We start from the raw sequence: 12,595 nt of genomic DNA, 5'->3' as shown, positions 1-12,595 counted from the left end.
AAAAAAAAAAAGAATGAAGTTGGACCCTTACCTCATATCATATAGAAAAGTTAACTCAAAATGCATGAAAGATCTAAAACTATGAACTATAAAACTCTCAGAAGAAAATACAGGGGCAAAATCTTCACAACAGTAGATGTAACAGTGATTTCTTGGATATGACACTAAAAGAATAAGCAACAAAAGAAAAAATGGACAAATTAAATTCCCTGAAAATTAAAAAAAAAAAAATAGTGCAAAAAACAGTATGACCAGAGTAAAAAGGCAACCCACCAAATGGGGAGAAAATATTTGTAAATCATATACCTGATAAGAGGTTAATATCCAGAATATACAGAGTTCCCAAAAATCAACAAAAAAATAAATCACCCAATTTAAAAATGGGCAAAGAACTTGAACAGACTTTTTTTTTTTAATAGTAGCCATCCAAATGGCTGTGAAGTGGTAGCTCACTGTAGTTTGCATTTGCATTTCCCTGATTATCAGTGATGTTGAGCATCTTTTCATGTGCTTATTGGCCATCTGCATATCTTCTTTGGAGAAATAAGTGCTGGTAAGGTTGTGGAGAAATTGGAATTCTTGTGCACTGTTGGTGGGAATGTAAAATGGTAAAGCCAATGTGGAAAACAGTATGGCAGTTCCTTAAAACATTAAAAGTAGAATTACAACATGATCAAGCAATTCCACTTATGAATACATACCCAAAAGAATTGAAAATAAGAGTCTCAAAGAGATATTTGTACATCCATGTTCATAGCAGCCTTATTCATAATAGCTAAAGCATGGAAACAAACCCAGTGTCCATAACAGATGAAATGGATTTAGCAAAATGTGGTATATACATACAGTAGAATACTATTCAGCCTTAAAAAGGAAATTTTGACCTATGCTACAACATGGATGAACCTTGAGGACATTATGTTAAGCGAAATAAGCCAGTCACAGACACTGTATGGTTCCACTTATGAGTTGCTTAAAGAAGTCAAAATCACAGAGTCAGACTGTATAATGTTGGTTGTCAGGGACTTGGGGGAAGAGAAAATGAGGAGTTATTATTTAATGCATAAAGTTTCAACGTGGGAAGACGAAATAATTATAGATGTGGATGGTGGTAATGGCTGTACAACATTATGAATGTGTTAATACCACTGAACTATACACTGAAAAACTGTTAAGATACATTTTATGTGCATATTAACACAATTTTTAAAAATAAGGGGGAAAAACAATTAATAAAAGCAAATAAAAGCAAATCCAATGCAATTAGGACATGAACAAAAGACATCTTACTGAAGAGGACAAACATAGCCAATAAGCACATAAAAAGATGTTCAACATCATTTGCCACTAGGGAAATGCTAATTAAAAACTGCAATGAGACAGCACTGCACACTTGCCAGAATGTGTAAAATTTGCAAACTGCAACAACATCAAATGCTGGTAAGGATATGAAGAAATGGATCGCTCACACATTGCCGGTGAACATACAAAATGGTACAGCCACTCTGGAAAACAGCTTGACAGTTCTGTTAAAAACTAAATGTGCATCTGTGCAGAACATATCGAGGGAAAAAAAAAATTAAAAAAATAAAGAAAGAGAAAAACTAAAGTGCAACCACCATACAACTCAGCAATTATACTACTGGGCATTTAGCCCAGAGGAATGAAGACTTATGTTCACACAAAAACCTATCCATGAGTGTTTATAGCAGCTTTATTCATTATAGCCCCAAACTGGAACAAACCACAAATCCTTCAATGGGTAATGGTTAAACAAACTTTGATACATTTATATCATGTAATACTAACTACTCAGTAATAAAAAGAAACAAACTATTGATATATGCAATAACCTGGATGAATCTCCAGAGAATTATGCTGAGTGAAAAGAGTCAACTCCCAAAGGTATGCTTCCATTTATATAACATTCTTAAAATGACAAAATACAGAGATTGAGAACAGATTAGCTGTTGCCAGGGGGTATGGGTAGAAGGGAAATGCATGTAGCTATAAAAGGGTAACACAAAGGATCTCTGTCACGATGAAAATGTTCTGAATCTTCACTGTACCAATGTCAATATCCTCGTTGTGTTATTGTACTATAGTTTTGCAAGAGGTTACCATTGGGGGAAACTGGGTAAAGGGTACATGGAATCTCTCTGTATTATTTCTTGCAATTGTATATGAAGGCACAGTTATTCCAAAATACTTTTGTTTATTTATTTACACATACATACAAAGCCCTGTTCTCATATATCTTACAATCTAACTGGGGTGTAGACAATGAACAAATATACACAATCCAGGTAGCAATTAATGCTGTGAAGGAGAATAAGGTAGGGCAAGGAGACTGGGAAAGAGCTCACAGGTATACTCAGTAAAATGCTATCATGAAAATCATCCTAATACAGTCAACAACCAATGTCAGCTTATAAGCAAAAATTTCTAAAGCAGAAATGAAGAATCAACAAATACAGCATTCTCTACCCATCTAATCTAACTTAGGCACCATACAAATCTTTTAAGGGATTCATCTGTAATATAGTACTACCTTTTCTCAGATATTTTTAGTAGTTCTCTACCATTTATATCAACTTCACTGTACAAAAACATTCAAGGTCCACCAACACTATTGTTATTACCTTTTTCATGGTCAGGGAGACTAAAGCACAGAGAAGATGAGTAAGTTACCTGCCTAGTTACCCAGCTGGGATGCCAGAGCTGACAGAGTCTTAAGTATTTTGCTTATATCCCTGCCATGTTGGTTATCACGTGCTGCCATGTATTCAAATTATTTTCACATGCAGGTTGACTATCCCTAATTAAAAAATCCAAAATCCAAAATCCGAAACATTTTGAGCGTAAACATGACGCTGAAAGTAATGTTCATGGGAGCATTTCAGAGTTTGGATTTTTGAATTAGGAATGTTCAACCAGTATATATAATGCAAATATTCCAAAATCCAAAACACTTTGGGTCCCAAGCATTTCAGATAAAGATACTTGACCTGTGTGTGTGTATTTCTTCATAATTACGAAGAAAGCCTGTTGACTTCTTTCTCTACTATTATTCAAATTAACTTTAAACAAATTCCCCTCTTAGAGATTCTGGAGGTAATGGCAAACACTTCAGTACATAAAGTAGAAAGGAACAACCTACCTTGAATTTCTCCCTGAGGATCTTTGTAATACCACTTCTGCATTGCTTCATGCATCAATGGAATTGACACACCTTTAGCTCTGTGCTCTTGCAGTTTTGACGTCAATCTCTCATCATCTAGTGCACTGTCTTGGAGATAAGCCACCATCTTCTCAGCTTGCTAATAACAGGAAAAAAAAAACAGATTAAGGAAACAAATGAAGATAAATTAATACTTGTATACATAATGTCTAACTTTTTTTTAACTACTTGATCCATGAAAGACACTAAGCAAGGAACATAGCAGGTAATTTTAATTCTCCCAACAGTGCCATGAAATTGGTACTATCCCCATTTTACAGAAAGGGAAACTAACGCTTGGAGATGTGAAGTGTTGCTCAAGGTCTCAAAATCATTAAGCAAACAAACTGAAATTAAAACATGAACAAGTATGGATCAAAGTCCAGGATTCTAATCAATACACTAACAAGAGTATTTTTTTTTTTTTTTTTAAAAGAGACAGGGTTCTCATTATGTTGCCCAGGCAGGACTTGACCCTCCTGCCTCAGTGCCTCAGCATCCTGAGTAGCTGGGACTACAGGTGTGTACCACCTGGCCCAGCTAATTGTACTTTTTAAACTAACAAGTCGGTGCTCAATTCTAAAACTGTATAAACTAAACCTGCAAAAAGAGGGATGTTAACAGAACAAAAGACTCAACTAATACAATTACGAATAAAATCTTTCACAAGTTTTACTAAACACTAGGCCCTTTCTTCCTTTCTTCAGCATTTCCTACCACTAACTATCCCACTCCAAAGGAAAGAGAAGTTGTTTTGTACAAAAGGAAGCATGGTATATACAATCTTAGGGAAATCTAGAGACATGAATAAGATGTAAATACCCTGAGAGTTTAACTGTTTTCCCTGTTACACTTGAGGCAAAAAATACAGAAGACACCGGGACCATCCACAGCTGCTTGTATTCACCATTTCTGGCATTCCATCAATGTTCAAAAAGAAAAAAGAAAAGTAAACAGCTAAGGGCAAGCCAAGAGCAAAAAATAACCTGACATAATGACTACTACATAGCAGAAACTTATAAGCATGAAAGGATTTGAAAGACAATTACCCATACAAATAAAGACTAAATGTCCAATTTTTCCAGTACTTAAAATCTAAAGCACGTAAGTTCTATATTGGAATATTCATGTAACGCCTGCTAATTTTTAAGGCAGTTTGAGAGGAAACAAAAAGAATTATAGGATTTTTACCTGCTCCAAATGTTTGAGACCCTCTTCATCATCTGGCTCTGTGGAAACACCGCCCATACCAGGAGCACCCATGACTGGTGTTTCAACTGGCCGGAGGGTAGGACTAGGATTGGGAACAGGAGGTGGAAGTATGAGAAGAGGAGAGGCTGTATCTGAAGGAATCTGTGACAGAGGCTGTTGGACATCAGGAACCATTTCTAGAGGAAAAAAAATTTAGATGGATGAAAATTCTTTAAAATATAGAAACTCTTATGAAGGCTAACTTTACACTATCAAGTGGGACAGTCTGCTAAACGGGCCCAACAGAAACATGAACCCTGCCATGAACACTGAAGCTTCTTCTAAGGAGAAGTATTTCTCCCTAGAATGACAGAATTATCTCCATGGAATGACAAAAGATAAGGGTTAAAATGTACCTAAAAGGTCCTTCTACAGTGCCTATCTGTGTCACTAGAGCATCTACCCAGCAGTTATAGGTCAACCTCTTGGAAACAAATAGAATCAGTCTAATCCTTTCTTTACAGCATGTCTCCAAATTGTAAAAGATAGTTATGAAACCACCCCAAATCTTCTCAAACACGTCATACCTCATCAAAAACTTTATTTAAAATATCTGCGATTATCTTAAATAAGTACCTATTATATTACACGTTTTAGGAGTCTACCTATACAGCGCAGGATGTTCTTCTCAATAAGAATAAAAATTGCAAAAGAGGTTCTGTCTTGGTTCCTATTTCTAACCTCTCAGTATCAAGACTCTTAAGAAGGAAAGGGGAATGGAAGCAATTAGATACAATTGCAGTTTCCCCTTTGAAACCTTGTTTGTTCAATTACAGACAGCTTCTCCAAATTCCTGTTCCTCTCACTCTTTCTTTGCCAAACTTTTTTAAAGGACAGTCTATACATATAAATACCGTATCCACTTCACCACTACCCACACCTACTACAATATGACTTCTACTCCCACCTCTCCAGAAAAGTTCCTCTCTCAAAGATGAGCAGTGACACAAAGTTACTAAATTCAATGACTTCTCCTAATCCTTGTCCTCCAATCTCCTAGTAACATCTGACATTATCAACCCAGTTCTAAACTGAAATATTCTCCTTCCTTAGTTTCCCTGTACTCCACTCTCCCGGCTCCACTTCTGCCTCTGAAGATTTTTCTCCAGTTCCTCTTTCTCTACCTATGCTCTAAAAATAGGAATTACCCAAGATTCTATTGTCAGTTCACTTTTCCTCTCACCCCTCACAAATATATGCAATCTTTTAAATGTGTATTCTCTGTCTGGCCCTAAACTATTCCCATCTAGCTACAGTCCCTCATTATCAACTACTCTCTGGCCAGCTCTACCTTAAAGTTTCTCATCAACACCTCAAAATCAATGTTAAAAACTGAATTTATTCTCTCTCCTCTCAAATATACTGCTCCTCAACTTCCACTTTCTTTTCCTGTGAATGGCACATCTGACATCTTTCACTCTTCTCTCACCTTGACCCTGATATCCACTCAATTACTATGCCCTGCCAATTTCTACTTTGAAATCTCACCTGCTGCTACCTCCCTTTACAGGTGCACTGCCTACCTACCCTATAGTGACGGCTCAGGAGTCTAATGGGTCACAGTGTAGCCCATCTGTCACAAGAAGACAACCTGCAACTCATGTTCAAACTGTGTTTCCCATCATCCTCCTTTTCACACCTTATACTTCATCTAAATAAAAACAGGACCTGATTCTTGCCCATGCCAGCATCAGACCCACTTCCTCACTTTAGCTTTCACTGCTCCCTAATATTGGAATGCCTTCTCCCAATTCATACAGCTATGCCTACCTCCAAATTCTATTTATTATTCCAAGATGTGTTCAAAGACCACCTCCTTCCTGAAGCATTCCAAGAGTTTGCCAATAGTGAATTCATATCATTACTTTTCACCCTGGATTATCGATATATGCATGCTTTATCTCCCCTACGCACTATAATAATCTGGAGTTTTGATCTTTAATGCATATCTATGAAGCCTTCTCAAAATACCCATGTCTAAATTCAATCCTAACATCTCCCAGAATAAGGCCTCAGGCATGTACATTCAAAAGAATGTACCACAAGTAATTCTGGGGAACATAATTAGTGGAAAACAACTACTACAAATCAAATAGGTCTCAAGACGTACAAGTCCTATTGTGCCTGATATACAGAGATTCAAATACTTGCTGAATTCATGAATTCACTCATTCATTCATTCAGCTTTTACACATAAAATACTGAAAAGAAATTACTGGTTCAATCTGCCAAAATATTAGTCAATTAAGAAAAAAAGATAAACAGATCTTTATAATATTGTAGTGCTATGTTAGGAATAGTGCTGGTTATTTAAGAAACAAGAAAAGATGCCTATCTTAGCTTGGGGGGTTTGGGTGGAAGAGTGTTTCAGGCATAGAGAAAAGCATGTTGCTAAGGCATCAATGCAAGAAAACAGGACACATTTCAGGATCTAAAAGGCTTTGAGGCTGGTTGAGTAGAATATGAGGGAGATAAAGATGCCAGTGCTGAAACTGCATGGAGACAGGCAGATGACAGATCATGCAGCTCCTCATATGCCATGTTAAAGGTGTAAATTTTTATGGTGAATGAATCAGACAATTAAACTTTCAACATCAGGCATTACAATGTCATTTTTTAAATATGTACAAGAAAAAACATGAAAATGAACATTAATATTGCCTTATAAGGTATGTGAGCAATTTAAACCAATACAGTAACACTGGAAGAGACATATTTTAAGTTTATTCCCTAGCAAAAGTGATGGAAAGCCACAGATTCATCCGTGTTCTCTTTTTGTCCTCTTCTGGAACAATGACATTTTGGTGTGTCATCTGGCAATTTAAGTAGGGTTCACAAACAGCCATTTCATGAAAGGACTGTCTGATATGGGAATCAAACTAATGCAAAGATTCAACCCCCAGTTTGCTAGAGTGATGACAGAGTGGCTTCTCTAGGAAGTGAGAGTCCTGAGCCCCACCCTTGCAGATTCCAACTCTGTTTTGGTGAATTCTGAAATGGATACATATGTGGAAAGCATTGTTTGACAGCGTTTACTGTTCCAATAATTGACCCATTCGAAGCAGTTCTAGGAGGTATACCCAGAAGTCTATCATATCAGTGGTCACTGGCCTCAGCAGAATTCTATTTTACACATTGTTCACTCTGACAAATACATACCGTCCCCTCTGCTGGGCACTTTGGCTGGTAGACTATTTTCCGTCCGAGTTTCCTCTTCAGCTTTCTCCGTCTGCTCAGTTTTAAGTTCATCTTTCCTTTCAAACTGTGGTGCTTCCTGAGACTGATGGTCTGAAGGAGAACCTGGTCTAGCAGATGAGGATGGGATTTGAGGTGTTTCCTCACTAGCTTCTGGAACATGAAGAAATCTTAAATGAACTTAGGAAAGTTTTGGTTTGGGGGGGGGAGGGTAAAAGGCAGAGAGAGACCTTACCAACTCCTACTCTATCTGTGTTCTCTCCCTCTTTCTTATTTGTCTTATCAGGTTCTTTGGCCTCTTCATTATGGCTACCCTCAGAGTCAGAGCACTCCTCCCCTTCCTCCACAGGTCGAAAGTCCATCTCCTGCTCTTCTGGAATAGATTCTTTCTGTACTTTCTGTAGCAAGAACATAAAACAAAAAGGTCAAGAGCATATTTGGCTTTGGTATGAGGTCAGTGCCTGACATGACATTCAAAACAAATTTCTTACCTTTAGAGAGAGGAATGCTCCAGATGAGTCAAATGTGCCCATTTCTTCTTCAGCATCCTCTAAGCACCATTCAGGCAAGCTATCCCTGTCATCGTCTATGCTCCCGCTGCCAGAGCGCACCCTTCGGTAACCCCGTTCATCATCCCGATCTCGAAAATCAAACTCAAACCTCCGACGTCGTTCCACGTGTTCCCGCCAGCCTGCAGAACGAGGGCCATCTGGGATGAGGAGGCGGACATAAAGCTTAGAAAAGTTTTAGGGTGGTGTATAAAAAATAAAATCAGGGATAGGAAATAAAGGAGAAAACTACCACTGACAGCAAATTCAAATGGATCAACCTACTAAAGAGAAAGTTAGACAAATTAAATGAAGTTCAGCACTCAGAGTATATATACCATCACTAAGTGACAATGATACTATTTAAGTATTGAACTATGCAACATACTCTAAAGCTTTAAAAGATAAACAAAGCATGTTTAAAAGACACTATTCGAAGTATAAGCTTTTAATAAGCTTTAGTTATCTGACTAAAATGCTGATTAGCCACTCCTGTGGCCTACTGCTAGGCCAGACATACAGTATTAAATATCTGTCCATACTGAAGTTTATGCCTTCCCTTTGGCAGGTCTCAAAGCATTTCCTTTCTTCCCATGAAAATATCCTTTATGAATAAGACCAGCTCCCTATGTCAATTCATAATATCAAGGTCATCATGCCTACTTAATTACTGCCAAGTTCCAATTTGTAATTCTAATTTCCAACAAAATATCAAGGAATTATAGTGTTGACAGTTAGCCCACTATCCTAATTTTATAGTTTAAGAAGTAAAACTCTGACAGCAGAAACAACCTGCACAACAACAAAGTAGAACTAGAATCCAATTCCGCATCCTCTGCTACCTATTAGATCATTAAATATGAAATGTCCAATTCTGAATCAAAAGCGTAGTTTATTATATCTCAAACAAGAAGCAGTACAATTAATCAAAGTATGTGCCTAAACTATCAACACACTTTTGCCATCTTAACGGTAGCTTCTTTATGCCAGCAGCAAAGAAGTCTGGAGGGTGAGTGGTGATGAAACTACGAAAGGCATTTTCCACAGCTTGTTGAGAACTGAATATTTTTCTTTGCAAGTGGTCCAAAGCCTGGAAGAAGTACTGGTCAGTTGGTGCAAGGTCTGGTGAATATGGTGGATGACAGAGAGTTTCCAAGTCCAGCCTCTGTTATTTGTGTGATACGTGACCCGGCGCTGTCTTACAAGAGGATTGGCCTGTCTCTACCAACCAATCTCACTGTTTAATTGCAAGCATCCTCATCATTTCATCCAATTGGTTGCAGTAGACATCCACTGTAATCAACTGACCAGGTTTCATGAAGCTGTAGTGGATAACACCAGCGCTGGACCACCAAATTGACACCATTAGCTTTTTTTGATGAATTTTCAATTTTGGACTATGTTTCAGCACTTCATGTTTATCCAACCATTGTGCCGACCGCTTACAATTGTGAAAAAGAATCTATTTTTCATTACACGTAACAATACAGTGCAGAAATGGTTCACCTTTAAGTCATGACAGCAAAGAAAGGCAAGCTTTGAGACAATTTCTCTTCTGATGCTCATTTAATTCATGCAGAATCCATCTATCCAGCTTCTTTACCTTGCCAATTTGTTTCAAATAGTCCAACATTGTTGGAATAGTAACATCAAACCTTACTACTAATTCACGTGTAGGTTGAGATGGATTTGCTTTTACTACAGCTTTCAGCTCATCATTATCCACCTTGGTCTCAGGTCGCCCACATGGCTCATTTTCAAGATTAAAATCACCACAACAGAACTTCTCAAACCATCGATGTACTGTGCATTCCTTAGCCACATCCTTCCCAAACACTTCGTTGATATTCTGCACTGCACTGGTTCCACAATGGAACTCATATTTGAAAATAACACTCATCTTTGACTTCTCCATGCTCTAAAATTGCTCTAAAAAAAAATTTAACAGATAATCACAGGCCAAAATGTGTGTTTGCAAGACTGAGGACGTGCCTTCACCGTAAAAATAAAACAAGTGTCAAAGTGAAATGTCAGAGATGTCAACTGTCAAACTTAGTACTTAAGGAAATCGGGCATTTTATACAATAATATGCTTACTGTCCTTTCCCTTTTTTCTCATCTCTTAATTCTCCCCAGGGAGTTTTTATTTCCATATAATACCCCAAGGAACATTCCTAAATCCACCCTAGCATACTATTTACTGCATCTACTTTCCAACAGAAAAAGACTGCCTTCAGAATAAAAGATCTTACTTAAGGTATTTTTCTAAAAAAAGAAAAGGTATTAAATCTGGCAAATCTTAGTTTTAAAAAGTCTTAAAAAGAAAGGTAGGCTTTACTCTATTAGAATTTTCTATCCTTGATTGCTTTCTCTGTGGAAGACACACAAAGTTAAATGTTCTTACTATTGGGGCCCAATTTGCTAAAACCAGAAACCTAAAAATCAAACTAAAAATAAAGGGCAAAAATGTTAAGATGCCAAATACAGATAGCATCTTATAAGCCACTCACAAAAAGATAAGAATACATTATTCACACACTGCCATCCCTATTTACAACAACAAAGACTATTAATTACTTACTATGAAACTCAGAAATTTTATACCCAGATTGCTTAAATGTAAACTTAGAGCCACTCCTCAAAAGAAGTCTTCATGAGCAAATGTTAAATTCCAGATACTACTATCATTTCTAAACAATCTAAATGTACACTGTGATAGGAATCTATCCTTCTTGGCACCTGGATCATGTTTCCCTCTTACTGAGTTTCCTAAGTTCAGCTCTCAAGTAGATGTTTCACTGTCCTTAACATCCTAATCTCTACACATATCCGGCTGGAAGCCCTACTTTAATAAAACTGTAATCCAGTTTGTTACTGTCTTACTGATAGTTAATAAAAAAAAATTTTGTGTTTTCTTCTTTGTTTTTTTTTTTTGAGATGGGGCCTCACTATGCTCCCCAGGCTGGTCTTGAACTCCTGACTCCAGCAATCCTCCTACCTCAGCCTCCAGAGTAGCTGGGATTACAGCTGCACCACCACACACAGCTCAGTAAAATTTTATTCATGAAACTAAAGGTAGCAGGTAAGGCAGATCCATAGCTTATTAAGGCTGACCACTACTTTATAGACCTTACATCTGAGCTCAAGTTGGATACTATTTTCATAAAGATAAAATCAGTCAAAACAATTAGTCTTAAAATTTTACTGAAATCCTAATAAAAGATTAACTACAGTCTAAGAAATGTTAAGAGTTAACTTGTAACAACTGCTATAATCAGACTAAACTTTGAATGTGTTGGGTTAAAACAGTAGATGGTTCATCACCATACAATACATACATGCAACAGAATTCAACTTGTACCCCCTAAATCTATTAAAATTTTTAAAAGGGGGGGGAAATAGATGGTATTCTTTTTAGAAGAAAATGCATTTACAGTAATTTTTTCAGACCCATATATCTTTATATCCCCCAAACTGTCTTTAAAAAATATGTGGATTTCAGGCTGGGTGCAGTGGCTCACGCCTGTAATCCTAGCACTCTGGGAGGCTGAGGCGGGCGGATTGTTTGAGCTCAGGAGTTCGAGACTAGCCTGAGCAAGAGCGAGACCCAGTCTCTACTAAAAATAGAAAGAAATTAATCAGACAACTAAAAATATGTAGAAAAAACTAGCCAGGCATGGTGGCACATGCCTGTAGTCCTAGCTACTCGGGAGGCTAAGGCAGTAGGATCGCTTGAGCCCAGGAGTTTGAGGTTGCTGTGAGCTAGGCTGACGCCACGGCACTCTAGCCCGGGCAAAAGAGTGAGACTCTGTCTCCCAAAAAAAAAAAAAAAAAAAAATGTGGATTTCAGTCATAGGTCTGACTGAAAAAAAAATATATGTAAGTTATATACATATATATACACACATATACACATATATAAAATCTATATATATTTATATAGATAAAATTTTGGAAGGTTTTGAAATTGATGACAAAACTGACATGAAAGTCAAATATTAGTGGGAAAGAAGGATTTAGAAAAAGATAGTATCTAACCAAATTCTAAGTTGCTAAGTGGGGGATACTTTGTTTAACTCCCTTTAATAAAAATCAGTATCGGACATCTGGGCTCAGAAAACACTGTTCATCTTCCAAAACATTCACCTTGTTTAGTTTTGACCAGCTGCAATTTCTCTTCTCGCTCAGCCCAGATCCTATCCATTCTTCACTGTATACTTGTTGGGAACATAGCCTACAAACCCTTCTGCTTATAGGCAAGCTCAGCGCAAAATGCCGTGATGCCTTGAAGAGAATTATACCATTTGGTTGCCCAAGAGACAAACTGATGAGAACTGCCTCAATCTTGTGATGTAAACAATGCCCACTAAGGACAGAAAAC

At 37.3% G+C, this 12,595-nt stretch overlaps 1 protein-coding gene across 1 annotated transcript in view; it reads right to left on the bottom strand.

Annotated features, from left to right (window-relative positions):
* The window catches only part of GIGYF2 (GRB10 interacting GYF protein 2), a 126,991-nt gene that overhangs the window by 64,865 nt on the left and 49,531 nt on the right, over positions 1-12,595 (bottom strand). The window contains exons 8-12 of the mRNA XM_012659323.1: positions 8,158-8,375; positions 7,902-8,064; positions 7,631-7,819; positions 4,412-4,608; positions 3,161-3,320 (exon numbers count right to left, since the gene is read on the bottom strand). Of these exons, the coding sequence (XP_012514777.1) occupies positions 3,161-3,320; positions 4,412-4,608; positions 7,631-7,819; positions 7,902-8,064; positions 8,158-8,375 (927 nt within the window). The remainder of the gene's footprint in view (positions 1-3,160; positions 3,321-4,411; positions 4,609-7,630; positions 7,820-7,901; positions 8,065-8,157; positions 8,376-12,595) is intronic.

This window comes from Propithecus coquereli, unplaced genomic scaffold (genome assembly GCF_000956105.1).
Source record: "Propithecus coquereli isolate 6110/MARCELLA unplaced genomic scaffold, Pcoq_1.0 Scaffold605, whole genome shotgun sequence".
NCBI classification, from domain to species: domain Eukaryota; kingdom Metazoa; phylum Chordata; class Mammalia; order Primates; family Indriidae; genus Propithecus; species Propithecus coquereli.
The sequence above is the reverse complement of the archived record's forward strand: the minus strand, read 5'-3'. Positions and strand labels throughout refer to the sequence as shown.